Source organism: Colletotrichum jinshuiense, chromosome 1 (genome assembly GCF_051148585.1).
Source record: "Colletotrichum jinshuiense chromosome 1, complete sequence".
Lineage (NCBI taxonomy): Eukaryota > Fungi > Ascomycota > Sordariomycetes > Glomerellales > Glomerellaceae > Colletotrichum > Colletotrichum jinshuiense.
In genome coordinates this window covers 3,236,517-3,263,989 of record NC_139302.1, presented here as the reverse complement: position 1 = coordinate 3,263,989, position 27,473 = coordinate 3,236,517, and the positions used below count along the sequence as shown (strand labels likewise).

The following is a 27,473-nucleotide window of genomic DNA, read 5'->3' as shown; positions in this document are numbered from 1 at the left end:
CTTGTCGCACTCACTTACTCCTTTCCTCATTGTTCCTCGGCGTCTTGTCTCCACCCGGGCCAAAAACGTCATTGCTCAGTCGAATCCCTCCCCCTCTCTCGCACTTTTAGAGGGCAGAGCCAGCATTAGCGTGGCCTTCTTAGGGGGGAGGGGGAGCTTCCTTAAGTCGGTACGTACCCCTGCGAGCGAGCTGAGGTGGGCAGAGTGGGGCATAGGCATGTACAGTGCCTAAATGGACGAAGAACTGCCAACTTGCCTGCGCAGATTCACCATGCTGGGGGGTGTGGTGGCCCGCTTAAAAATAAAAAAAAAAGAAGAGAAGAACAGCGAAGAAGCACGTCCAGGGCTGCCCTTGCGTGGAACATCTCATCCATCACTCCACACCCCATTGTCCATCATCAGCAGTGAGGGTCAGGGTACCTGACATTGTGTACCCTGTCCCTACCGTTTCCCTCTCCTCGTCGTCGTCGCCTTGCCCAAACTTACGCACCATGTACGGATTCAGGTCTGTTCTCCCGCCGCTGGGAGCGGATATGTAGACGGTCAACACGTAACGGCCCCATTCCATCCACCGCTCGGCAGCCCCAACCAGCTCAGCACAGCACAGCACAGCACAAACACGGCACAACGAGCGCGGTCACCAAAGGCAAAGCCTCACTCATCAGGTGCCCAAGCATCCTCCACCCCTCCGCTCTCCGCTCATCCCCTCTCGCCATCTTTTTTCTTCCCAGGGATCCGATGTCTTGTGTCTTACCTCTTACACTAGACCCGAGCAAGTTCATGGTCTAGCTTGTCCCTGGTGCTCGTGCACGCCATTCCCACTGCCAGGTCTCAGTCCCACAGTCGTCTTTCTCTCGCCTACCTTTGTTTGAATCTTTAATACCCGTCCGCCCCGTCCGACCGTTCCAGCTGCCACCCGAAAGTCTGCTTTGCTACTTCTGGTCTGGGCTGAACTGTTTGTTTCCTGCTGCTGCTGCGCAAAATCCAGAGAGAACAAAAGAAAGAGAGAGAGAGAGAGAGAGAGCGTGAAAGAAAAAGTTGGCTGCAAGCTCGATCCTTCAGCTGCTGCTCCCGCTTCTCCTCCTGCGCCGCAGCTAGGTAACACTCACGCCAGATCCAGACGGGGTAAGACTAAGCAAGACTGAAAGACGCTGCTCTCGAGTTGCCCAGCATGACGTCGAGTAAGTTGTCGGTCTCTCGTGCCTCTCTTAAGTCTTCCTTAAGCCATTTCTCCTTCTCTTCTTCCCAACTCAACCTTTCCGACTCCGTCTCGCCCACCTCCCGCGCCCAGAGGCATCACAGCGTGTCCGAGCCCGTACACGACCAACCAGTCGGCCACACCGCCGTCTCCAACGACGCCAACAGCAACAAGTCCTCCCGCCCGCCGCCTCCCGCCTCCCCGAAACGATCGCAGACAGACACTACCCTCAACTCCCCAGCCACAGCTGCAAAAATCAACGCCGGAACCTTGCCAGCGGAAGAGAAGGAGAGGCCCAGCGAGCCAGTGCTCGCTCCCACTCGCCCCCCCAACAATAGAAAATCCCGGTCTTGGGGCAACCGTCTTTCTGCTCTGTTTCCCTCGCTCATCCTCCAACCGACAGATCAACCCCAGCCGCAGTCGCAGCAGCAAATTCCGATTCACCGCAAGCCGCTGCCTGACGATTCCCCTGCTTCGCCCTCCGACAGCGCACCCTCTTACCACTCGACTGAAAACCCCACCGTCCGGCCTGTGACGAGCTCAGGTCTGGGCCTTGGGATTGCCTCTCCGGCGTCCGAGTCCTTCGACCCGCCTCCTCCCGCAGCCCCCTCTGATGCACCGCCCCCTATTCCTAGGAAAATCGCACCGACACCTTTAGACCCTTCAACTATATACTCCCCCTCTGCTGATCAGCCGCTGCACACTCCTCCGCAACCCATCACACCCACAACGCCCAGCATGATGGCTGCTCCCTTGCCGCCCTCAGAGGCGCCTCCCCCTATCCCGGCGAAACTGCGAAAGGGGAGCCCGCCGACGCATGCCCCGGCACCGCCGACCAACGACACCTCGGCCCCTTCGCCCAGAGCTGTTTCGGCGACGTCGCCCGCGAAGCTCAAGAAAGATAGTGCCGAGCCGCGGAAGAGAAGCAGCTCGTTCTTCGAGGGCCGGAAAGGCTCGTTCCCCATTGTAGGCGTCCGCGCGCCGTCGCCGGGACCGGACGCACGTGGCAGAAGCACATCAGCGCACCCGCCCGGGGCCAGGACAGACACCGGAAGCTCGCATAACACTTCAGCTACCCCTGGCTCCACCGAAGGCCAGAGCCCGACCCGCGAAGAAAGGCGAGGTCGGCTACGTAGAAGCTGGCTGCCCGGCGGAAGATCACGGTCGAATTCCCAGGACGTTTCTGCCGCGGTGCAGAACTCGCAGGCGTGGGTGCTGTCGCAGGACACAGGGGGAGAATACAACACTTCGTTCCTGCTGAATGCAGAGAAGGTATGCTTTCACGCACGAGTACGCTCAAGATCGGACGGGCGCTAATCTCCTTACTTGCAGGTGCCAGAGCTGTGGAACGAGAACGGCAACGTCTATGTGTACCTCCAACCCAGAAGCAGCAACGCTGGGCCGTCCTTCAAGGTCCCGAGCTTCTCCATCATCAACTCGGTCATCTTCAATGAACTTATCCAATCCGAGATGCACTCGCCGACTGGTAGGAGCAGAGCGAGGAGTTTCGGTGGCCGGGACAGTCTCTCCGTGGACGATGCGCGGGCGAGGGCCCTTTTCCCGCCCACATCACCCCCCTTGGAAGGTCAGGAGAGCCCCGGCGAACTTAAATTGTATTTGCCGGCAACGCCCCCGCAATTCACGCAGAACGGACAGCTTTCCGCGCCGGGACCCCAGCTCCGCGCCGATCTCGATCGCCTAATTGCCATCCGCAACCTGTTTGCATTTTTGACGGGCCAGCCGCTGGTGGCTACCAAGGCGCACCCCACCACTTTCGCAGCATTCTTGCAAATTTCAAAGCTGCTCAAGGAGTATGGCTTCACCAACGCGGACGGCTCGTCTTTTGGCGAGGCGGTCGACCTCAGCTTCGGCTTCTTCACCGAGCAACTGTCGCTTGCCGATGTCCGTCATAGCCGGGAGAAGACGCTCGAGTCCTTGATTCTGGGAGAGGAGATGAGATCCATGGACCTCTACAACGAGGCCTTTGCGCACGCCGTCGGCAAGTACACTGCAATCCTCGACCTGAACTCCCCCTTGTTTGAGCAGATTTCTCTGTACACCAGGCAACGGCTTGAGCGCGCACATCTGGACCTCCTGAACCGGCAGCACAACGTCAACGTCAGGCTGGAGCAGTTTGAGTTCCCTTCGCTGTTTGCTGGTATCGCGAGCTCTACCTCCAGCCCCGAGCTCAAAGCGATCCGCTTCAAGGTGTGGCAGAAGTCCTTCAACAAGATGAAGCATTTTGTTCTGGGCTACTACAAGACCAACTTCGGCAGCTGGCCCCCCAAGGCCAGCAGCAAGAAGAACCCATTTTCGGAGAGTGGCCTCAACCGCCTTGTGCTGAAGGCCCTCTACTCCGACATGTGTGCGCTGTACGACCTCATCGTCGATCGCGAGAACATCACCACCAGAGTGATCGACGGAAACGCCGAGGACGAGGCAGGCAAGACGACCGATTTGCCCTCCATTGTCATCGTGCGCAAGATGCTCACCGAGTTTGACAACTCCACGCCTCCCGTTTTGCCGCCAATTCCTTTCGACGTTCCCAAGCTGCCCACCATGACGTCCATTCTCGAGACCTACGACAACCTTTCCGCAAAGGAACAGGCCAAGTTTGACCGAAAGATCAAGGAACACGAGCTGACTCTCGTCATTCAGAAGGCGTACAACTGGGACGCCAACAGCATGAACATACCATTCCTCTTGGAGTTCAAAGATTTCGAGCAGCACGAGGCCAAGGGCAAGACCGCGGCAGATCTCGTCGATCAGCGCATCGGCTACTGGCTCTTCCTCTACGTCGTACTTCAGTCGCTCCCCATGCTCGTCATCGACGCGCCGAACCTGAAGTTCAACGAAGCGGTGGAGTACTTCCTGTGCGAGCCTCCGATGGGCAACCCCCCCTGGATCGAGGACGCCCATCAAGTCCGCAAGATGTGGTACGAAGTTTCCGGCGGAAACGGCTATGTCGAGCTCTCGGCCGACAGCGTTTTGTTTAGCGTGGAGGCCGTCTACCACCGCAGCCACTGCTGGCTGGCCGCCAAAGAATGGGAGGGTCTTACCGGCGGTGACGCCCCGCCCCCGCAGGACGCCGGCATGTCCCCTCTGGAACCGCCCCGGCCAGTCTTCCCCGGCCCGGATGGCATCGTCGGCAGCCCGCCGGTCATGGGCACCGGGCCTTCCGCCTCCGCACCAGGGTCCCCGCAGTCCCATCTCCGCCCGCGCAATGCCTCGCCGGGCGGGCGCCAGCTTGGAAGCCGCAACGCACACCGTTCCAGCATCATCATCGGCCTCGAGCCCGTTCCGTTTGACGAAGGCCTGCCCGGCGACCGCAGTTCGCGAGTCGCCGGCAGCGCGAGAAGCAGCTCGGCCGGCTCTCGCCCTCTGAGCATGGTCATGCCCCGCACGCCCTCTGCCACAAACCTCCGAAACATGTCGGTTGACGCCGGCCCGGAGGTCGCCACCTCGACGATGACCTTTGACGACATCCTCGGGGGAGGAGGCGAGAAGAAGGCCGCCAAGAAGAAGAAGAGCAAGTTCTTCTGAGCGACCCGAAAAAAAGAAAATTTGCCATGCATTCTCTTGTACATGCGGCGAGAGCTGTATTTATACCACTAATCTTGTGTGTGCGCGTACATGTTTGGATTTCGCCGCAGCGCGCAGTTGATTACTCAATTTTCCCCTCTCAAGCTTTGGACGCTTTTTGTTGATTCGACCTGCATAAAAAAAGGGTGTGTGTGTGTGCGTGGGGGGGAAACAGCGATATTTACGATTACGTCCATACGGAGAGATATGGTCGGTTGCATTTTTCTTTTTTGAGGCTTCACCAAAAAGAAAACCTTGTATTTTGTGCGTTTGGTTGATGGACATGACTCCAGGAGAATCCCCTTTGCATATGGGAGAGATAGCGGCGGCCTGGCTAGGAAGGCACTTACATAGACCGATAATGATATCTGCCTCGACGGGGAAATAGAGGCGAGAAAGCCATGAACTTAAGTCCCTTTTTATTTACTCATCGAATGGTGCTATGCTATGTGCCTTGGGCAAGAAAGGTCATGTTGTGGTTGCTTTTGCGTGCGTTCGTTTTAAAGTCTAGATAATGTTTGAAAGCCTGCCGTCTTATAACTACTTCCTTCTCTTTTTTTACTTCTTCCCCTTTCTACTCCTTCCTCTCTTCACTTATTCCTCTCTTCACTTATTCCTCTTTCCATTTATTCCTCTCGTTACTCCTTCCTCTCGTCACTCCTTCCTCTCTTTACTTATTCCTCTCTTCACTTATTCCTCTTTCCACTTCTTCCCCTTTCCACTTATTCCGCTTTAGTTCTTACTTCATCCCTTGACGTCACTGTCGTATTACCCAGCCTGAATAGGAGCAGGCGGTTAGCGGCAGTGGAACCTGTAGATTCTACCTTATCAACGTGGGCCATTTCTATAATACCAATTCAGACGGCTTTAAAGTGTGGCTGTCAATGTATTTTGCGCCAGTTTGGTTATGTTTAATGCAAGGGGAGTCTGTGGCGAAGAAAGCTCGGCCTGTAGATGGAGAGTTTGGTGTGGAGAAAGTCACAAATGAGGAAGGCTGCGTGTGTGTGTGATAGATGGCAGGTTTGTTGAAATCTGCTTCTCTCCCATGGAAAGAGCCTGGCGAACTTTTCGGTAAACTTCGTGACGTCCCTACCCTTTTTAAAAAAAATTGTATCAATGGCCTGAAATTTAGAGGAAATGGAAGGAGCGATGGTCATTTTGGAAAGAGCGGCAGAGCACCTGCCTCCTTCCTCAATCATCGTGATGGAGGATGAGGTTGGCGGTTGTGCTCCTTCCCCTTAACCCTCCCTTCTATAAATCGAGCAAAAGGCACAGCAGACTTAAACTAATAATGGCTTGCACTCTTTGAAAAAACCTTTCAGGAAGTTTTTAAATTTAGAGCCTTAGAGGAGCGTTCTAATTTCACTAACAGGGGACGATTGCCTATGGGCCGTGGCCGGCTCCCCTTCCAGGCTTGTTTCTTTCAGTGAGAGGGAAAGCCTGGAAGAGCCCAACCTCCCCGTCTCCCATGCCTTTTGAGTGTAGACCTGGAAGCAGCTGGGGCAATTTCCACAGTTGCCGCATCCCCTTGGCTGCCACCGACCCCTGAATACGTTGAATTCCCTCGCACCGGCGTCCCTGGCCAAGGGGTTGGGCGCGGACGCCAGGTCGGCCTGGTCCGGGGCCGTCGGGAGGTCGATGTGGTGTATCCGCTCCCTATTGCCACTGGCCACGCAGTTCACGTCGACCCCGTACTCCTCGCCCACCGCGACAAGTCGCTGGAACCACAGCCTGTCGCTAGGCCCTTTCCGAAGGAACCGGTCGCGCCGGCTCATGTCGTCCTCGATGTAGATCGCCTTGAGTTTCGGGCACTGCTCTGACTCGACCAGCCCAATGAGACATTCCTCGACAATCTCCGAGCCGCATGGGTTGAAGTTATTGCTTAGGAGAAGTACCTCCATTGATTCGGGGAACTGCGAGACGACAAACTCCACGGCTTCCTCGCGTCTGGTCTCCCATATGTCTTCGATATTGCAGTTGTCGAAAAAGACCCTCTCGAAAGCGTCCAAAGAGTCGACAGAAACGTTGCGCAGGTTTCGGAAGTCAGCGAGTCCGACCTCGCTGGGCTCGTACAACACACAGCGGTATCCATGTAGGCCATACGCCTCATACAGCATCAGGCTCTCGAGGGACGTGCCATGGTGAACGCACGCCTTCGACACGAACAGGTCGATGTCGTGCCACCTGTCACCCTCGCCGTTGCCACGGAGGCACAGCGTCCTCAACGCCCGGGGGGCGGTCATGATGCTGTCTCGGTAGTCGAAGTCCATCCCCTCGGCGCCGTCGATGAATAACCGTTGGATGGATGAGCATCCTGGCGAGAGGCCGCGGGCCGGGTCTCCGCCTGGGTAGCCTCTATCGTAATCCCCGTCGTCACCGGCTACGACGGCATCATCGTTGACCTCGTTGAAGTACCCGTGGAAATACACGGAGTCGATGTTCGGGAGCTTGAGGGTGTTTGCAAGGAGGAAGGGGTGGTGGTTCGGTGCACCCTGTTGATCCAGCCAGGTGCCTGAGTTCACTCCGATGGCGACGTCGTGGAGGGACTCGAATCCCGGTGCCCAAGACCCGCTGAGATGGCTCCTTTCTATTATCGAAGCAAACCACTGCAGGCTGGCATCACTAGAACTGGTGTCAGCTGCTGCAACGCGCATCGCGGTGAGATCAAACTCACTGGCAGCCCCCACTGCGCCAGACGTATTTGATATCGTGCAGGCGAGGGCAGAGAGCCATGGCTAGGACCTTGAGAAGGCCGTCGTTCCCTTCATCGAGTTGCTGTCTCGCCTTGCTGATATCGTCCTCAGACAAGTGGAGTACGTCTCTCAGCAGACGTAGGTACTCTGCTCGTCCCTCGTCCTCGAACGACCACTGCAACGGCTGTTCATCTGGGTCGAAGATGTTCGGCGGTTCCATCATGATACGGCGCCAGTCCTCCCAGGTTGAACGGGAGCCCCAGATTTCAAATGAGCGCACATGCCACGCGACGATGGGGTCCCTGATGACAAGACGTAGCAATGTCGGTATAGTCGACGGCTGCAGATCCGATACTACACGGTACTGCGCATGGGCTTGCTGGTGCTGCCGTAGGACGCCAATGGAACACCGGGCGACTTTCTTACAAGTGAAAGCAAAGTCTAGGAGTGAGGGAGGATCGACAAGTGTGACGATGTGCATGAGGAGCTCTGAGGGAAGACAGACAAGGAGCCCCCTCGCCTCCGCTGGATCGGCTGGCGGGGACATGGAGAGTCGATGGGCTAGGAGCCGACACTGTCAGTCGAAGGAAAGAATCGTGCAAGTTGGAGTTTGGAAGCATGGAAGTTCTCGTGGAGGAAGATGAGAGGAACTCGTTGAAGTCTTATATGCCCATGCGCCGAGGACGGTCTAGATCTAGCCCCGCACTGCTGCTGCCTGCGTCTTGCCGCTTTGGGCTCGTTCCAAGCAGGCTTCCTCGCCTCTGAAGCGAGAGCCTTTGCTCACATAAGATGAGCTTGTCGGGAGTCCCCATGTTGAACTGACAATCCCAGGTCTAGGTCAACTTCCCAGTGAGCAAGCCGGTCAAGTGCCCGGCGCAACTGCATACCACGACGTACTGCCATTGTTGCCACCCGCGGTTGCGGAGGGAATGAGAGCAGAGATCAAGCTGAGGCATTCTCCTTGAACATGCCAATGATAGTTTGGGGACTCGTCCCTGAGAGCTAGTCTCCGATCAATCCACTACCCGGTTCGCTTCCGTTGATACAGTGGTTCTCACACTTGATCGGTGGCTGCGGGTTGTTGCGGCCCATTTCATCTCAGCAGTGTGAAAGAGATGTTCAAATTTCCGTCAATCCTCGACCGTGAAATCGACGGTGGGAATCCTCGTTTATGAAGGAAGCAAAAGGTCGGTGACAGGGACGGTACTTATTCCCATCACGTGATCCACATAAAGTTCACACGGGCCAGCTATGGCGGGGCAGTGACTTGAGACGGCAAACACGCTAAGCCAAAGCGTACGCAGGGACAGACCGTCACTCGACCGGCCACATAGCTACCCGTGCTCCCGAAACGCGGCCACGACGACGACGATAGCGGTTATTCGACGACAAGCTTCCGGCGCAACCACTTCGGCTGTCGACAATCATCCGGCACCACAATAAGCAGCTTCTCGAACCATGTAGCCGGTTGCCGCTGATTGACCCGACGCAAAAGACGACAGCACTCTCTGCTCAACCGCAACCATGGAGCGGGCTGTGTCTGGGGCCAAGTCCCTGTTCCCCCAAGGGCCCAGCTTCACCCTCGACGACTTCTCCAACCAAGACTTTGTGGTCCGCGAATTCGTAGACGCCCTCGCCGAAAACGCCGTGCCTGCGAACCGTCGATCTGGTCCCTCACAGCCTGCCTTCGACCCCAAGCCCCTCATTCGGACATTTGAGAGTACGGCATCTTGAGCTGCCGCGTCGTCCCATCACTGACCCGTCTTCTAGATGCGCTCTCGCAGCTTGGATCGCTATCCGAGGAACTCCAGGAGAAGGAATCGGATCTCCAATCCAACGTGCGCAGGGCCGAAGCCCAGCACGACCAGACCCTCGACACCCTCGGTCGAAAGCTTGACCAGTCCATGGCGTCCTTCGAGGCGCTCGACCTGACGCTGAACAACCCCACGGCAGATGGCGCCGATAGGAACGCGAGGCAGGAAGCAGGCGGAAATATTGCCGTGCAGATCGGCGAGAAGCTCGAAGAGCTGGACAGGAAACGAAGACGAGCACAAGACGCCAACTTCCTCATCCAATGCTGGCTTGAGGTCAGCGAAACGGGGCAGCTCACGTCGCTGGAGGAGATCCAGAGACAGGGAGGAGCGGAAAACAAGGTCCGGTGCGCAGTCATCTCCCGCCAGCTCATGCGCATCAGCCAGCGGCTGGACCCGTCGTCATGGGGCCAAACGAACGGGACGAACGGCTTCCGTAGGAACGGGGTCACCAACGGCGTGACGGGCAACAGCCGTTTGCACAACACGAGGGAAGTGCTCGAAAAGTTCTCCGAGTCCCTGGAGCAGGAGCTCCTGAAGCAGTTCAACAGCAGCTACCGCCGCCAAAACTTTGACGACATGATGGAATGCTCCAAGGTGCTGTACGACTTCAACGGCGGCTCCAGCGTCATTGCCACCTTCGTCAACCAGCATCAGTTCTTCATCGACAGAGACCAGCTGATCTCGGATGAGGTGATGGTGGACGGGGAGACCTGGGAGCAGATTGCGGACCCGGACTCCGACCCGCCTGGAGTCGAAGCAAGCCTGCAATCGCTTGTCGACGAGGTTAAGCTCGTCATGCAGGAGGAGTCCTTCATTATCAAGCGGGCATTCCCCTTTTACGAAACCGTCTTGATCAAATTCATCCAGAGAGTGTTTCAGCAGTCTATCCAGCAGCGGCTCGAGATGGTGCTCGACAAGGCCAACGAGGTTTCGTCGCTGGCGTTCCTGAGATCGCTGCACTCCTCGAGGACGTACATCAGTACTCTGATTGAAGACCTCAAATCCCACGGCCTCACCGAACACCCCGAGCCGGCTTCGCCGCAGATCAGCCAGACCCTGGACCAGCAAATGGAGGAGCTCTTTGTCCCGTACCTTGTCGGCAACTCGTACATTGATCGCGAGAGGAAGAGTCTCGAGGAAACGTACAACTCCTTGCTGTTCAAGTTCACAACGTATCATTCCAAGAGGAAGAAGGCGCCAACCGGCTTCATGGCTTCGCTCGCGCAGCAGAGCTCACAGCTGCTGTCGTCGGCCAAGGACGCCTACCTGGAGCGACTCGACTCGTCCGAGTTGACAGTCACACAGAAGGCCATGATGCTGCGCGTGGCAGGAATCCAAGACAACAACGAAAACAAGAACGACGTCGAGGTCTCGGAGGAGGACGGCGTGCTCAGCCTCGCGAACGCCAAGAGAATGATGAAGTGGCTCGCGGAGTCGGTCCGCAGAACCCTCGAGCTCGGCTCCCCCGTCGAAACGCCCAAGGACGTCAACGTGCTCCTCAACCTGTTGCTCACCACCATGGGCCGCGTCTACGTCGAGACGGCTCTGGATGCCGCCCTCGACCAGGCGAGCTCGCAGGAGAACATCAAGACGGAGCCGGACCTCACCTACCTCCCCGCGATCCGCCCTGCGGTCACCATCACCAGCATCATGGAGCGCTTCATCACCACGGTCCTCATCAAGCTCGCCGAGTCCAACACCACCGTCCGCCGCAGCATGTCTTCGCAGACGAAATCCGCCATCGACAACATCGAGCGCAAGACCAACCTCGTCATGCGCAGCTCCATCGACGTCGTCACGAACTGGGTCACCCGTTCGCTCGCGAACCAGAAGAAGTTCGACTTCCGTCCCCGCGACGCGGACCTCGACTCTCTGCAGACGCCCACGTGCCTGCAGATCAGCCAGTTCCTCTCCCGCGTCTCCCGGCACGCCGCGCAAGCCGTGGACGGCCAGAACCTGGAGGTCTGGAGCTCCGAGGTCGCCCTCGCCATCCTGGCCCTGCTCTTTGACCACTTCAAGAAGTTCCAGGTCAACGCCACGGGAGGCCTCATGGTCGCGCAGGACCTGTCCAAGTACGTCTCCACCATGAAGGAGTGGTCCCTCGCGCCCGACGTCGAGATCTCGGTCGAGCTCCTCACCGACATCGGCTCGCTCTTCATCGTCGGCCCCGAGGCGCTGAGGGAGAAGTCCCGCACCCTCGCCGCGGGCCCGTCCGGCCAGGGCAAGAAGCTGACCAAGGCCGACTTCAAGGCCTTTGTGCAGCGGCGCGACGACGCCAGCAGCGTTGGCATCCAGAGCGTCCTGGCCGGGCTTTGAGGAAGTGTTGGGGCCAGGAAGCACTGGGCCGCAGGGGTGCGATGGAAGAATGGGGAGCATGCGGGGGAGGAGGCGCTTTATATTTGTCTTGATAACGATCGAACATGATACCAATTTTATGCACAAACCGCTTCTGTTTGACTAGATCGTGAGGTGCTTATTTATACAATGTCCTGGGGTGTACGTCCAGGACTGATTGGCTGCTACTGCTGCCGTTGCTGTTGCTGCTATTATTACATTGTAGATTTTCCGTATCTTTAACGCTTTTGTTGAGAGAGTATGTTGTTACATGGATTTTTAAAATGAGGGGCGCGCCACCCTCTAATATACAGTTTTTCCATTTTCCCCTTCTTCCGCCCCTCCTCTTATTCTTTTTTGGTACATCTTGATCATACAATCAAATCAAGCAGGCGTGGCACCCTGCGAGGCCTCCGCCGGGCCGCCCGTCGCCCCCAGCCTCCGCAGGGGCCGGACGGAGATCTGCGTGGTCACGACGTTGACGTCGGCGATGTCGACCTCGAAGCGGTCGTCGACATGCACGTCGGCGATCCTGGCGACGCCGTCGAGCCTCGACAGGTCGATGGAGGCCGACAGGTTGTGGAAGCTCGCCAGGCGGCCGCGCAGGCCGAAGGGGTACAGGGCGTCGACGACGAAGGTGAAGGTGGCGGGCAGCGGGGCCTCGCCGAAGCGCCAGGCGCGCAGGAGGGCCTGGGCGACCCACTGGGTCGGGCCGTCGCGGTTGTCGACCTGCTTGATCTGGCGCTGCAGGGCCTGGAGCATGGGCAGGGCCGGGGCGAGGGCGGCGCGGGTCCAGGGGAGGAAGTCGGCGGCGTCGGAGCAGTCGTGGCCGGCGAGGGAGCGGCCGAGGGCGCGCTCGCGGGCGAGGGCCGCGTGGATCTGCCAGTGCACGACGAGGTCGCCGAAGCGGCGGAGGGGGCTGGAGGACTTTGCGTAGGCGTCGAGGCCGACCGAGTAGAAGGGCGCCGGGTCGGCGGAGAGCTCCGAGGTCCCGACGAGGGCGAAGAGGCCGGTTAGCAGCTCCACCGGCACGGGCTCGCCCCGGGCCGCCAGCGGGTCGATGTGCTCGCGCCGGAAGCTCTCGAGCTCGGCCGCGTTGCGGAGGGCCTCGGGCTGGGTGCTGTAGGGGACGGGGATGCTGCGGGCCTGGCACCACTTGGCGGCGACCTCGCCCGCCGTGTGCATCAGCCTCTCGACGAGGCGGTCGGCCTCGCTGGAGGCGGGCGTCGTGAGCCTGATGAACGGGTCTCCCTGCCACGCCATGGACGAGCCCGGCTCGTCCGGGTTGCCGCTGACGACGACGGAGTCGAGGGACACCTCGGGGGACCCGAGCCGGGCCTGGAACTGCGGCAGCTGGCCCTTCGCCACGCGCCGGTCCTTGAGGGCCGAGCAAAGGCGGTTGAGGAGGAGAAGGTCCTCCCTGTCTTTCTCGGACAGGTCGGCGGCCGTGGTGATGCGCTTCACCGGGCCGGGCGGCTTGGGAGGCTTTCCGACGGCAAAGGCCTCGGGGTCCTGGGAGGGTCGGGGCTGCAGCCCGGGCAGGATGGCCGCGACCTCGTTCTTGGGCACGTGCACGACGTTCTGGAGAACGCCCGGCTCGACCTTGTGGTCCAGCATCTCCCCCTGCTCGTTGACCCTGGCGCTGAAGGTCAGGGCCGGCTGTCCCGGGTTGAGGGAGAACCGCTGCTCGAGGTCCCGGGGCAGCATCTTGTTCGGGAACCCGGCCAGGTACAGACTCGACGGGGCCCGCTCGAGGTGGCGGGCGAGGTCGGACTTGGGGTCGATGCATGATGCGGGGTCGGCGATGTGCACGTGGATCCAATGCTCCCCCGGCTTCTCCGTTGCCTCGATCGAGAAGCCGTCGTCGACGTCGGCCGTCTGCTCGGAATCCACGCAGAAGACGGTCGTCTCGCCCCAGTCCCGCCTGTGCCCGCCGGCGATGTCGGGCCTGAGCGACTCGTTCACGTCCACGAGCGGCATGGCCATGTCGGCGCCCCGCTGGACCCGCGCGCCCGGGAACCTGTACTCGTAGCGGGCGGGAATGTCCCAGGGCGGGATCCAGCCAATTTCCTGGAGGAACGTGAAGCCCGCCCAGTGCGCGAGCCACTCGGCGTCGTGGTACGTATCCATCAGGCGGAGGATGGTGGACCCCAGGCTCTCGAGCTGGGACGCCTTGGACACGATGCGGTGGCACGCCCAGAGCTCCATGAACCGGATGTAGTCCACCTCTTGCTTGGTCCAACGCGCGAGGTTGTCCGCCTTCTCATCGCTGGGGCCGATCATCCCGTGGGGCGTCCACTCCCTCCTCAGCCGGTTGGCCTGGACCACCCCGCGGGCCTTGAGGATGAACAAGCCGAGGCTGTTCTGGCGCAGCAGCGAGAGGGACGCGGCCGGGTTCTCCCGCAGCGCGGCGCCCTCCACGAGCTCGCGGACCTGGTTCTCCACCTTGCGCAGGATGCGGATGTCGGAGGCGGGCCTGACCTCGTAAATGTAGTTGCGCCTATGCCACTTCATGTTCAGCGGCCGGAAACCCCAATCGTCGCGCTGCAGCGCCGTGTGCACGGCATACAGGGCGTGCGGGAGGAACCTGCCGTCCTGCTTGAGATACTCTGGGAGCAACCGGTCCGCGAGCTCCTCCAGGTTGAGGTACTGCGGCTCCTCCGGGTGGGCCAAGGAGCTGCTGGCGGTGTCCAGCGCCGAGTTGGCCTGGTAGAAAGAGACCGAGTCCAGTCTGAATTTCGTCAGCTCTCCCTGCAGGGTGGAGGCGGTCTTGAGGGCTGCCGGGGTGTGGTGGTGAAACAGCGCGTTCCGCGGCTTGGTGGCGGGCTCCTCGGGCAGGATGTCCACCAGGGGCTGGAGCCTCGCCGGGTCGATGAAGTTGGTGACGGTAAACAGCGTGGGGATGTTGCGCTCGGGGACGACCTCGCCGGTGCTCATGTAGAAATACTGCAGGCCGTGGTGGCGGCCAAGACAGACTGCCAGGATCGGCAGACGTCCACTTCCATACCTGCGTCCGTCTGTTAGATTAGCTGCGCAGTGCCCGGAACCAGATGCACTCACCTCGTCTCAACCAAGTCGCCGGCAACAAGCGCCGACGTGGCCCCGCGCAGGTCGGCGAGGTCGTCGGCGTCGAACATGGTGCGGTTGCTCTTGCGCTTGTTCTCCAGGTCGGCGTTCTCCTCGCCGCCGACCGCCTCCGTCGAGCCAGGGAGCAGGTCCGGCCTGGTCAGGTAGTTGGAGAGGGGCGTGTCCTGCAGGGGCATGTCCTGGAGAATGCGACGGGAGGGCTCGTGGTTATCGGCCTCCCAGGCCCGGAGCCGCTCTCTGATGTCCGACTTGCCGCGGATGTGGTCGAGCTCCTGTTGCGAGGCCTCGTTCTGGGGTCTGCGGCGTCTTCCACCTCCCCCTCCGCCGCCGCCGCCGCCTCCTCTACCTCCACCGTAGCTGAAATTCCCGCCGCCATATGACTGCAGAGGGTGTTAGGACCAGATAATCTGAGGATTGTTGTCTGATGTTTCACAAACACTGAATCTTACCCTTCTTGAGGCCTCATATGAGCCCGTCCCTGGCTGGTGAAGCTGTGTAGCGAATCTCGACCCGCCGGCCACGGGGGATAGAGACGTCCTGGCTGTGAGACACCGCCAGCAGACGTACGGCCGACCCGAGCTTCTTAACATCGCGGGCAATTTTTACAGCGATGCTGTGGGGATTTCGGGTGTGGCTGGCGCGTTACTTCACGGCAGCTCCCAGAGACTCGGGGGTGCATGGAGCCTCACCCAAAATTTCTGGCCGTGACGTTTGGCCACGCCACGGGCGATCCACTCTTGGCCCACTTACGCGCTGTCACGTGACGACAAATCGCCTCTCGTACCTCGAACGCCCCCAACCTTGAGAAAATATTACATTCACTAAGAAATATCAGACGATTGTATGTATTGGTTTCTGTAAGGTGCTCAGTAAATAATGGCATTAGTGCACCACCGAACTGCGGTGCCGGAGTACGGGACCTCCTAGTCAGCGACATCTCCCTTGTCCTTACCACTCTTAACGGCCTCTGCCGGAATAATGCCCAGTACGTCCGTGATTGCAGACGAGAATTGTTAGCATCTAGAGCTTTCATAGGTTCGTAAAGGAAGGACGGGCGCGGAGGCTGCCTCATTACCCAATATGGCAGTGGGGCCCGTCGCGAGTCCCGCTCCTCGCACCGAAGTCCTCGGCCACTTGCAGCCGCTTCCGGCCCCGCACCGACCGTTTCTCCCGTCTACCAGCTTCTCTAGCGCTCGGCACGGTGCTGTCTGGGCCGATATCCGACCCGGCCGCCCCGGCAATGTGGCGGCCACAATTATTGTCGTACATGTCCACCGCCGGCCTGGTTCGCCTTGACGCACGCTCCCAGCGCCAGTGCAATATGCAAATCCCCTCCTTATCAGTTCAGCTTGCGCCCCCCCGGTCTCTCTACGCCGGCAAGTTCCTTAGAAGACGAGTCAGGATACCCCAATGTGATCCGACCCATACATATTAAACACGCAAACCCCGGGCTCCCTCCCTTCCCTGAAAGACGAAAAGACCCAACCAACGCAACCGTGTCAACAATTTCCTGCCCCAAGCCAATTCTAGACGCGTTTCGTTTCTTTATTCCCCCGCCGGTGGCCCCGTGAAGCCCCGAAACATGTCTATCGGTACAAGGGGGGAGCTGCCAGGAGGCGCACGTGGCATCTGGGCCATGTCTCGGCGTCCGAGCTGCCACACTGTCCTCATCCTCCTCCTCTTGGAAGGTGTTCCTGCTGATCCCATTTTCCGCCCGATCATTACATGCGAAATATTGAAAGTCCGAGCTTTTTTTTGTAATTGGCGGCAGCGCCTGTTGCGCAATACCAAGCTTTTTCGACTCGAAAAGAAAGGAAATATCCCGTATACACATATGCATGCAGCCCCCCGGTCCCCTCGAGGTCACACGAACTCTCGGCAGAAAGTGACATGGGGGTTGTCTTCAATTTACCACCTCGTTCGTTTCTTCTTCTCATTTGTGTAACAATTCTTCCTTCTCCGTATGAACTACCGGGGTAAAATAAAAAAAAGAAACCCTAATCTAAACAGACGGAAAGAAGAAGAAGAATCAAACGGGCGCTCCGTCCCCAAAAGTTTTAAGTTTAGCCTCCACCAAGTGTAAGTAGGATGAAATAGACAAACGCCAAACGCCCAACGCCCGACGCCCAGAACGATGTTCTTCTCAAGTGTTCTAGCTCTCACTCTCTCTCTCTCTCTCCCTGCGTGTACCTTGTCAACCGAGAGCCTTTTTTTTTTGGTAGAAGATTGTGCCGGGAACCGTGAACCCCAATAGTCTCAAAGCGCATTTCTTTCTCACGGGCGTTCCAAAGCCCCCCAAGCCCGCGCGCCTCGTTCATGAGATCAAAGTCATCCCATAGACAGGATGATCGGTCCCCGTTACCAACCGCCGGGTTGGCAATTAGCAAGAGGGGTGCCACATTGTCATCAGCAAACTTCCACTACAGCGGCCTCCTTTCGGATATTCCAACATGCCCCCCCCCCCCCCCCCCCCCCCTACATCCTATACACAATTCATCACCCGGAATACCACACGCGCACGTTCCCTTCCCAACCCATCCATCAAATGTCTCTGCCCACCCCCCATTCACATCTGTCTGTTCCATTCCCCCCCCAAAGGCGGCTAAAGGCCCCCGCCCCCTCTGTTCCGAAGGGTCATTCATCACTGTCCCCGAAATAGAGAGAGGGAGGGGGAGGAAGAGAGAGAGAAAGAAAGAAAAAAGCCCCGAGCGCCGCCCAGACAACAAAATTTGACAGAAACCATCGACCGGGAGCTAGGCGCGCCTAGAGGGCGCCCTCCCTCCCCACAGGCCCCCCATCGTCGGTCAGCCCTCCCACCACCCTCACCTGCGCCGCCCTATTCCCGTCCTCCTTTGTACCGAGTTCCTGGGCCCTTCCCAACTGTGGCCCGGCTCGAAGGAAAACCCCCCAAAAAAATTGGTTCCAAAAATGTCGAGGCCTCGTTTGGTTTAATCTCAACACCGGGCACAGGCAGGGCACACGACACAATACGGCTCGTTTTCGCCCTGTCGTCCAGTTGCACAGACCCCCGGGAATTCCGAACGGTTTGATCCCCCCTTCCCAAGTGGCTCAACTCAAACGCCAGGTAAATGTCAGCCCATGTTCCGTTCGGAGGAGCATTTCGGTATTTGTTTTTTCACCACGACGACGACGACGACGACGGGCTCTCTCGCCCATCACTGTCAACCGTGCGTACCGACCCATTTCCCGCGCTTCTGCCCGAGTGACGTTGGCAACCAATGCATGTTCGCTTCCGTGACACAAAGTGCATATCACCGTGCCATCCCTATCCTATTACGGGCATGAGCATCACGGTCCACAGGGACGACTGGAATATTGAACAGTATTGAGTTTAGATTATTTGGTTAGGCAGACGCTTTGTGAGCGCCGCCCATTATCAATGCTACCCTACACCACCCTGATTTCCCTTTAGAGAGAAGATCTGCCGTTGGAAGGACTAATGCCAGTGTGACTAGAAAGAGAGGAGAAAAAAAAAACGATATGCCAGGCGGAAAGGGCGGCAAAGGCCTCTCGCAGTAACTCCTTCTCCCCCGTTTCGCTAGCTAACACATTCCAACTCCCGGCTCGATACAACAAGAATGTCGCTTGGAAAGAATTTGGAGAAAATGAAGAAATTAATAGACACTATGGAATATGACTGTATACAGGTTGGTTGGGGTATAAGAAACAGTGCTGTTCGTGTCGTTATGTAGGGCTTGCAATCTCACCGCCGATGCCTTGGCCGGTGCCGGGAAACTTGCAATTGGATTTATCGAGTCTGAGCGCGGTGCGTGGTGGCCCATCACCCGTATGACAAAAGAGCGCTATGCCGGTCCTCGACGGACCTTGTTCCAAAACCGCTTCATGACGCCTCGGTCGTTGGCCTGAGCGTTCTCCTGGTCCATGGCAGCGAACTGGCGCTCGATGCTTTCTTTTGATGATGCATCGCGGTCGTATGTGGATGTGGGGAAATCATCGCGCAGAGCGTTGGATTGGGACTTCCTGCCCGGCGGGCAAGCCTTCTGTTGCCAGCCGTACATCTGGTCTTCGTGGGCTCGCAGGTCGGGCCGGGTGAGGGTCATGCGCAACGTCATCTCTCTCGACTCGGCCGGCAACCTTGCGAACTCGGCCGACGGCTTGGGGGAGTGGAGCTGGTCGCTCTTGATGGGCGGCGGCCGAAGTCCCGTCATCTCCATTGTGTGAGGAGTCTTGGGGCAGTCCGAGTCGGCGAGAGACCCGTCGTCGTCGCTGTAGATGGACGATCTGTCGTCGGCGAGGAACGTGCGGAGGTTCTCCGGCTCGTCCGCCAAGACGGCCCTGGACTGTCTGCGCTTTGCCTGTTTGGCATCCTTGGCCGGCTTCGACACCATGGCCTCCTTCGAGGGGAACCCGAACTCGATGGCCTCGTCAAACTTTTGAGGGGACGCGAGGTAGACCCGCAGCTTCAGCCGGGCCTCGGGGTCCTGGTAGTGAGCAGCCTCCGGGTCGAAGGCGCCGACAGTGTCTTGGGGGCTGTGCTTGGGCGAAATCAGTGACAGGGTGCGCGACCTCCGCCGAGCATGTCCTAGGGACGTGACCTGGGGGCTGCTCGGGGATTTGGCAAAGAGCGGGGACGTAGGGTAGCTGGTCAGCGCTTGCGTGGTGCCGGGACGGTTTATGGAGAGGGAGGCGCGGCCGAAAGGCATTTTGGATATGGACAGATGCCTGCGGAACGACGGCCTGCGCTGTTTCGTGGTGGGGACGTCTTCTCTCAGGTTCGCATGGTAGTCGTCCAGGTGCAGACGCAGGTCCAAGTCGTCGTCCTCTTCCAACCACCGGAAGCTGTCGTAGAAGGAGTCTCGTTTCTTCTGAGGCGGCTTCTTCTCCTCGGGCTGGGCGGACCGCTTATGCGTCTCTTGGCTCGGCCGGGATTCCATCGTCTGGGGTCTGACCGACAGGGTCGGGGTCCACAGTTCGTCTTGTATTGTCAGGCTGGACGCTCTCCTTCGGACCTTGTAGATGGCCTCATCGGCCGGGTCGAGGATGATGTCGTGTCTCCGGTTCCGGGAGGCAATGATTTGCTCCTCGGTGGCGAGATGCCTCTTCTTGATCTTGTCTGGCAGGCGCACGTAGACGGAGGAGCTCGACGAGCGGACGCCGGCACGGCGAGACGAACGTCTCTTGACGCGGTCAGAGACTTGGTCAGAGGCGAGCCTGGCCTGTCTTTCCTTGCGGCGCTGCTTCAGGGTCTTGGGGTGAGGGCTGGTTTCCGGCCGGTCACAGTAGATGTCGAGCTGTGTGGGCGCGGGAGTGGGAGCCGCAGCAAGGCTGGCGAAGTGAAGACGTTCAAGGGAGCTGAAGTACTGAGGAGGGATTTAGCAAAAAGAAACACAAAGGCATCGGCTGGAATGTAAACGAGAGGAGGAACGGAGGCGAGAAACAACGAGGGCATGCAATGTCTTAATGCAGGAACGAGCAAAGGGGGGAGGGGAGGGGAGGAATGCGGGAGACGTAGTGTTCCTGGCGCTATGCCAGGCGTCTGTGCTCGTTTGGACTTGGGTCGCGTTGCGCTGTGCTATGCTGTGCTGTGCTGGTACTTTGGGGGGGGGGGGGGCGGGACCTGCATTGCATCTGCTTAGGTGCATGGTTGATGGAAGAGGAGGAGCAGCCGTCGAAGATGTATGGACGAGGTCTGGCGCGGTGCGGTACCGCCGCAGTCGAGCTGCTGCAGCACCGCACCAGCACCAGCACGAGCTCGCATCACTTGCACGCCAACCGGCACATCAGAGATCAACGAGCTCGACCTCGTTTGAGCCGGGGCTCATGGCCAAGCTCCGGGGGTGTTCTGGGCTGGGCTTCCATGGGCAGTCTAGGAGCAGCCCGGGAGCGATCCATGGCTTCAAGGAATGCCCTAGCCCGCCAGTTGAGACAGGGAGCGACGGCGGCTGGGAAGGGACGACAGCGACAACTATGGGATGGACGTGTGGGAACACGCATCCGTAGCGCACGTCAAGTCAGGTCAGTGCATCGGCGTCAGACTCGGTGTCAGTGCGGCCGCAGGTGACTTGTGAGAGGCGACAGACACACGACGAGACAAGACGGACGGACAGGCAGGCACGACACCATGCGGGAATGAATAGCTCCAGAGCCCACGCCGCACCAGATGCACCGCCAATGACACATGCGGCCTAGCTCGCTTCTCCATTTTAGCCAGCGGCACCAGTTGGCGGCCCGGGGGGGTTCCATGGGATGTGGGAATTGGGATGTGCTGGTTGCTGCACAAAGATGGGACCCGCCCATTGCAATGACGAGGGTGGAGGAGGAGGAGGAGGGTGGTGGATAGGCAGGCAGGTATTTGCATAGGCGGCATAGGGAACGGTGAGGGAATAAGGAGAGACACGACGGATGTTCGGGCCCGGCTCTGCGTCAAGCGAGACATGTCGTTCGGCCCTCGGCCGCCACAGCGGCACACGGGAACTGCCCGCTGCCAAAGTGGTGGGCCGCGGTGAGCTGATGGTGCAATATCGAGCTGTGCCGCGGCGGGGTGAGATAGGGACGCGCAGGGTTGGGATTGTGGTGGTGGTGGTGGTGGTGGTGGTTGTTGTTGACGGTGATGATGGTGATGATGATGATGTTATTGTTGTTGTTGTTATTGTTCCCGGCGCCACGATTCGTCCAATACGAGTGCGTGGCCGCAGCCTCTGATGAATCATCTCGCGTCTTTCGTCGGGTCCTCTTATGCGGACTCCTCATCTTCATCTGCGTATCCCGCTCTTCAGCGGTTGGCAGCTGTGCATATGCATGAGCATGAGCATGAGCATGAGGAACGAGGCCGCGATTGCGCCCGCGCCCGCGCCCGTGCTTGTGCCTGACGAGACAGCCAATGCTGACTGGCTATTCTGGGTGACGAGGGTGATATTGGGAGCCGGGTGCATTAAGGTGTGGGGGGGAGAACGGCTGGGGAGGAGAGATTGGGGGTGTGGTTGCTGGGTGTTGGTTGGATGGAAAAAGCTGCGAGAGCGGAGGTGAGGGAGGGATGATCTGATAGAGCTAAGGCAGGCAGGAAGTCCCTTTACGGTGCATGTCTCAGTGGACTCTGGGCCGCATCTCGCCTGCAGTCGGGCGCCCTCGGCGAGCCAATTCGCGTTGAGGGGTACCTGAAGAGCGGCCCCCGGCTGCGAGTCCCCGCTGCAACTACGCAAGCGGGATTCAGGCGAGCTGTTGGCGAGGTGAGGTACCCCGGGCTCGGGTCAGGGACGCAGACGCAGGCCTGGCTGGGCCCTTCAGCGGGTGTTGGTGTTGGCGTCGAACGAACCCTTCATGCACTCGTCGAGTCGGGCTTCAATGCTGGGCCCCCCCAGGCACCCGACGGCATCAACTCAGCTCGCTCCCTCGTCCCATATGACTGGCTGACACATCGTCTGTGTCCTTGACACTCGCCTGGCCCATACAATATCTGTGCCTCTGCCCAGGGCTGGCAAGGGAAGCAAGCCCGACCCTCCCGTGTGTGTGTGTGTGTGTGTGTGTGTGTGTGTGTGTGTGTGCGGACAGGGCCCAGGGGAGAGGAAGACCAAAAAAAAAAAAAAAAAAAACGGGCACGGGGCTTTCTGGCTGCTAGGGGGGATTTGAAAGACACAACGGCGTGTTTCCCGGTTTCCTGACAGGGGCTGCGCTAAAATAAAGATGGAATCGGCACTTGCGAACAAAGGAGCGCGATCGATACGGTAGATGTGGCAACCGAGAGGGATGGCTTGTGAAGGAGAAAGAAGAACGGGGGAAAAGAAACGAGATCGGGCGGCCCAGGCAGGGAACCAATGCCGCGACAGTGGAATGCAGGGAGACGGGGGAAGAAGCAGAAGAAGAAGAAGACGACGACGACGGGAAAAGAAGCAAGCACGGTTCATCGCTCACCTTTCGCTGGATGGCCTCTGGCAAAGCCTCAAACTCCTGCTTCGTCATCTCGGAGCCGAATGACCCTGTTGAGGGCGATACCGGGGGCGGCACAATCGTCATGGACCCGGCCGAGGACAGCGTCTCCCGCGTGCCCTGCATCGTCGAGGCCGTCGACATGGTCGTTGTCGTCGTCTTTTTGCTGCCGCTGCTGTTGCTCTTGCCGTGGCTCTTGCCGCTCCTCAGCGTCCACGTTGTCGAGTTCGCCGTGACCGTCTCGGTCCCCGAGTCGGAGCTCGTCCGCGGGAAGTGAGTGTGGTGGCTCCGGGACGAATCAGGCCGTAGATGAAGTTTGTGATGCGACAGCGACGAGATTTGCTGCTTGTGGTGCTGGCGCTGCTGGAGTTGGCGCAGATCGGGGGAGCTGTACCCGTCGAGTCCGTGATGCAAATAGTTCCAGAGGCCGTGGGACTGGTCCAGGCTGTCCTCGCTGGTCCGTGAGCCGGCAGCCGTCTCGGTCGGTGCTGTCGTCCTGCCGCGGGTCTTGACGTCGTCGTCGCCGGCGCCCAGGCTGAGGAAACTGTGGGCAATGGTGTTGTTGGGCGCCATTGTCGCCGTTGCCGTGGTGGTGGTGGTGGTGGTGGTGGTGGTGGATGTCGCTGTTGCAAAGGTCAGGGTTGCCGACGAGAGGCTTGACCGTGCCGACGAGTAAAAGGAAGTGTCTCTGTTCAAGTAATCGGTCGTTGTGGCGGGATCGTCGTCGATCAGAGAGCGGGCGACAGAAGCAGAGACGGCGGCAGAAAATGGGCAAGACAGAAGAAGCTCGCCTGCGTCCGTGTCCGTGTCGTCAAGGAAACTTATGAGCTCATGCTGGTCCACGCCTCCCATGTCCTGATCCATCGTTGTCGCCGCCCAGGGTCGAGGGCGGTGCTGGTGGTAGTGCTGCTCCTCCCCCGGCCCACGCCAGCGACTCGATGGTGCCAACGGCCATGGGTCCCACGGTAGCCCGCTCATCACACCAGCTACGCGCGCCGGCGCTGCACCAGCACTACCACCAGCCGACATCATTCGTCGCCGCCCCTGCTGCCGTTCCTCGGCCGCCCAGAATGACAACACCGCGTTCGTGGTTGTCGATGACATCCACCCGCCTTCCCCCAATCGCCTTCGATCCTGCTGCGGCATCCTGGTACTCCGGTGCAGTGCAGTGCGGTGCAGTGCGGTCCCCGCCGGCACCAACAAAGCTGCCCGCCAAATCTGGTATTGAGCTGACCTTGCGAGGTCAAGGGCTCCCTGCCAGCTGATGGCCGAGTGAGGGTCCTCTGTTGTTGGTTCCGGTCCCACCGCCTAGGCGGAACTCTGAACGGAGCGCAGGGAAACACGGGCGAGGGAACACGAAGCGAAGGGAGCAGCAGTGGTGAGGTGAGAAAAAAGGTACGCTCTCAACCCACCGGCAGGGCTCGCTCTGCTCTGCGCCGGGGGGGGGGAAACTCTCGAGAATAGTACTGACAATGTCGATCACCAACACATTGGGCATGGCTCGCAATAGAGGACTCGTCCGGCATCTAGGTTCTAGGCTTTCGAGGCGAGGCAGAGAAACAAACGGGGAGACACTACATTGTATTTATCGCACCCGTGTCTTCGACCGGAACACACCAAACTCTTGCTTGCAAGCTGGAATCAGCAAAAAGGGGGCATGCAATACGACACACACACACACGCACACACGCACACAAGCGCGCGCGGACACACAATCACACTCACACTCACACTCACTCACACACAAGCCCGCGCAAGCACATAAGCAAAGTATAGATAGGAATTTCTTCAGCGGTTCTGCAGGCGTTGAGGCGGCTACGGCAGATTAAATTCCGTGTGAGGGAGGGCCGGCCAGGCCAGGTCTTTGTCACACCCCGTGTGGGCAGCACAGCATTATGCGCTCTGCATGTCTTGCTTCTCGCCCTGGCAGTCCCGTGTCCAGAAGCAGTCAAGACCGTCGTCGAGCTCATTTACCGCACACTCGTTCAACTCGGTTGTGCTACCACGGCAGACGCCCGCAAGCCGTCGCCGGTCGAGTGTCAGGAAGGGAAATCAACGACACACCCGTCACGCGAGCCTGTGCTCCCCAAGGTCCCTCCCCCCTTGCGTGTGTGCCTGAATATCACCAAACCAGTCGTCTCACGTTCAGCCCCAATGCAGCTTCGCGGGACTAGACCAGTTTATTTTTCCTTCTTCCTTTCCCGCTGCGAGAGGTCAAAGTCAGTTGCTCTCGTTGATCCCTGTCGCTTTCTTCCGCCTGGATCGGACGGATCATGCCCCCGGCAAACCCACGGAGGGTTACACGAGAAGAAACGAAGACACAGCCGCCGTATCGGAAGCCCTCGAGAGGATACCCAGCATCGAGACTTTGGGGTTCCTTGTCGGCGGGCGATCAATGGACAAGGTTTCGTTAGCCGTAGCCCCAAAACAGGGCTACCTAAACGAACACACAGTGTGTGTGTGTGTGGGAAGCATTTTCATTTTTGGTTTCATCGCCATTGCGAGGAAGCTGGTCTGCGGGTAGGGGGAACCCTTTACACGAAATGGCTAGTCAGTAGCCGAACTGAGGGCCCAAGTCGGAAACTCAAAACGACTTTCTAGTATTTTCTTTTTCCTGCGTCCCGACTCCTCGCCAAAGCGACCGAGAGGTAAAGGACCTGCAATCTGCCCCGGGGCAACCCTTGCACGACATTGGACGCTCGCGAAAAGATTGAGAGTAGCTATGGCCAAACCTGGCGCACTGCATGAGCTTACGGACGTACGAGGCTCCGGATGAGTAAGTCATTAGCAGAGCTTCCGAGCCCCTCTCCCATGATCGATTTTGGCCCCCACCGTCAGCATCACGCCCAGTCGCCCAGTGTTCCTGATCCGCCGTGTGTCCGTCATCCGTCGTCAGCGTCAGCGTGGGAGAGCTTGGGAAGGCTAGCTCCTCGCCTGCAATCGACGTCCTCCGTGCCACGGCGGCCGCCCGTGGTAAGCCGGTTATGCCACCGGTTATGCCACGGCGATTGCCAGCCGCTGCTGATGCCTCCAACCAGGACGGACGCGGCTGATATGTGTTAAAAATACCATCGATAAGGAGCCCGCATGAAATGACGAGACCAACGAGAGTGGGCGACGAAGCAACCCTCCTCCCCCGGAGGAAGGCAGACGCAATGGAACCTTCCCTCTCCATCAAGTACCGATCGGCACGTCGTCCTGGGTCCCACGGTCACGGTCGCAGTCACATTACACCAGCCCGCCGGTCGATGCGACTCCACGAGCGAGCCGCCAAGCAATGGGAGATGGGTGCGCCCCTATTTTTTTTTCCCTTTCCAACGGAATCCGGCACGTCAAACGACGATAAGGATAAGATGACGAGATTTGCCCGGGCCTCGTTGAAGCAGCCTTCAACCCCAACCCCTAGATGGCTCAATCAAAGCTTTTATTGCCGGTGCAACCCCATCAGTTCGTCGCCTGAATACCTGCCTGCCTCGATTTCGTCCCTCGCCCCCTCATCCCAGAACCCGGACGCCTCTATTTTACAAATCCGTCACTCATGCCGCCAGGTCCGTACCGCCCTGATCCATGAGCCCTCTGCGCGGAATAGGGCATCCGCACCGCAGATCGCTGGACGTCGTGCCATGACCGGACGAACCGTCGGGTCCACGGAGGTGGGCATCGCTGAGCAGCATAAAAACTGGCCGGCGATCAAGGATTCACAACTCCACGCCCGCTGCGACGCCGATTCCCGAAGCAGTGGAGGTCCTGATTAGCTTTTATGCAGCTACGAGCATCCCTCTCCAGCCCTTCTGGGCTTGTTGGCCCTCCTCACATCGCCGCCCAGGTGTGCAGAGTTGCTCCGAGGGGGTCCAGGTCGACGCTGGAGGACGCGATATGGCTTCATCATGCTCGAGCGGCTGGCTCAATTTACAACCCGGTCGAGGTCCATGACACACGTCGACGTGAGCAAGACGGCGCGCACGACTCGGTCACCGGCCGGCCCTCGGCCGAAAACGAGTCAACGGTCCCTCCGCCGGGGTGAGCCTCTCCTCTTTTTCAGTCTGGAAGCTGTTCCTTGCGGTCCATATTCCCACTCTCCCATGTTGCTCGTCCGGCCTCTCCGCCTTCCATCGCGAGGTCAAATCTGCCATGCCCCCGTTCCCCTTCGACATTGTTTCCGCGCAAGAGCCGAAAAGAGACCTGGCGTCCTCATTTCACCTCTCGCCCTCCACAGCGCTAAACCCCAGAGAAGCCAGGGACCCGTTCGCGCCCCATGCTCCCAGAACGGCGCGCCCAGGGTCCACGGCCGTTTCAGCTTTCTGATTGTTGGCAATTATCGGCCGGAGCCTCATCTCTCGCTGCTCGGTCTCTCTCCCCCCCTCATAGGACCCTTGCAGAAATCTCGGTGCGATGGGGAAGAAGACGTAGTGTAGACAAGTAACGAGGACAAGGGGAAAAGGACGAGTCTGGGCCTCTAAGCTTGACCGCTCCTGAAAACCGGATTCCCGGGCTCTCGTCGCACGCAAGGGAGGGGAGGGGAGGGGGACGATGAGAGGGGGGGGGAGTATAGGGACGACTTCACACCGCAGGTTCGGTGTCTCCTGTGAATCCACCGACGACGTAAATTTTGCCTTTTCCTTCACCTTTTTTTCGATTCACCGTCCTTTGGCCCGCGCTCTTGTTTCCTCGAGTCGGGGTTCCGTTCGGGTATCCCGCACCTCCCCGGCGGGACGCCCTCACCGCACCTTTTCGCTTGTTGGCGATGTTGGAGAGCAAGCAAACAATCTTCCTCTTTCGGAAGAAAGCCTCAACTTGCCCAACTGGGAATAAACCGTACGTATCACCAGGGGGGGGGTCCCCCTTTGATATGTGTAACGG

General features: G+C 59.1%; 5 protein-coding genes across 5 annotated transcripts; 2 read left to right on the top strand and 3 right to left on the bottom strand.

Annotated features, from left to right (window-relative positions):
- Nucleotides 1-1,171: 1,171 nt before the first annotated feature.
- Nucleotides 1,172-4,741, top strand: EsH8_I_000817 (uncharacterized protein; the record flags this gene model as incomplete). Its single annotated transcript, XM_083268230.1, has 3 exons — nucleotides 1,172-1,181; nucleotides 1,602-2,470; nucleotides 2,531-4,741. 3 exons carry the CDS (start codon nucleotides 1,172-1,174, stop codon nucleotides 4,739-4,741), a joined length of 3,090 nt encoding a protein of 1,029 aa, XP_083118668.1.
- Nucleotides 4,742-6,123: 1,382 nt separating this feature from the next.
- On the bottom strand, nucleotides 6,124-8,020 carry EsH8_I_000816 (uncharacterized protein; the record flags this gene model as incomplete). Its single annotated transcript, XM_083268229.1, has 2 exons — nucleotides 6,124-7,402; nucleotides 7,455-8,020. The coding sequence occupies 2 exons, from the start codon at nucleotides 8,018-8,020 to the stop codon at nucleotides 6,124-6,126; spliced, it is 1,845 nt and encodes a 614-aa protein (XP_083118667.1).
- A 977-nt stretch (nucleotides 8,021-8,997) lies between these two features.
- EsH8_I_000815 (exocyst subunit SEC10) lies at nucleotides 8,998-11,603 on the top strand (the record flags this gene model as incomplete). The annotated part of the gene is made up of 2 exons (XM_083268228.1): nucleotides 8,998-9,193; nucleotides 9,244-11,603. 2 exons carry the CDS (start codon nucleotides 8,998-9,000, stop codon nucleotides 11,601-11,603), a joined length of 2,556 nt encoding a protein of 851 aa, XP_083118666.1.
- A 402-nt stretch (nucleotides 11,604-12,005) lies between these two features.
- Nucleotides 12,006-15,298, bottom strand: EsH8_I_000814 (exoribonuclease II; the record flags this gene model as incomplete). The annotated part of the gene is made up of 3 exons (XM_083268227.1): nucleotides 12,006-14,628; nucleotides 14,682-15,088; nucleotides 15,158-15,298. 3 exons carry the CDS (start codon nucleotides 15,296-15,298, stop codon nucleotides 12,006-12,008), a joined length of 3,171 nt encoding a protein of 1,056 aa, XP_083118665.1.
- Nucleotides 15,299-18,532: 3,234 nt separating this feature from the next.
- On the bottom strand, nucleotides 18,533-23,477 carry EsH8_I_000813 (uncharacterized protein; the record flags this gene model as incomplete). Its single annotated transcript, XM_083268226.1, has 2 exons — nucleotides 18,533-20,050; nucleotides 22,599-23,477. The coding sequence occupies 2 exons, from the start codon at nucleotides 23,475-23,477 to the stop codon at nucleotides 18,533-18,535; spliced, it is 2,397 nt and encodes a 798-aa protein (XP_083118664.1).
- Nucleotides 23,478-27,473: the final 3,996 nt, after the last annotated feature.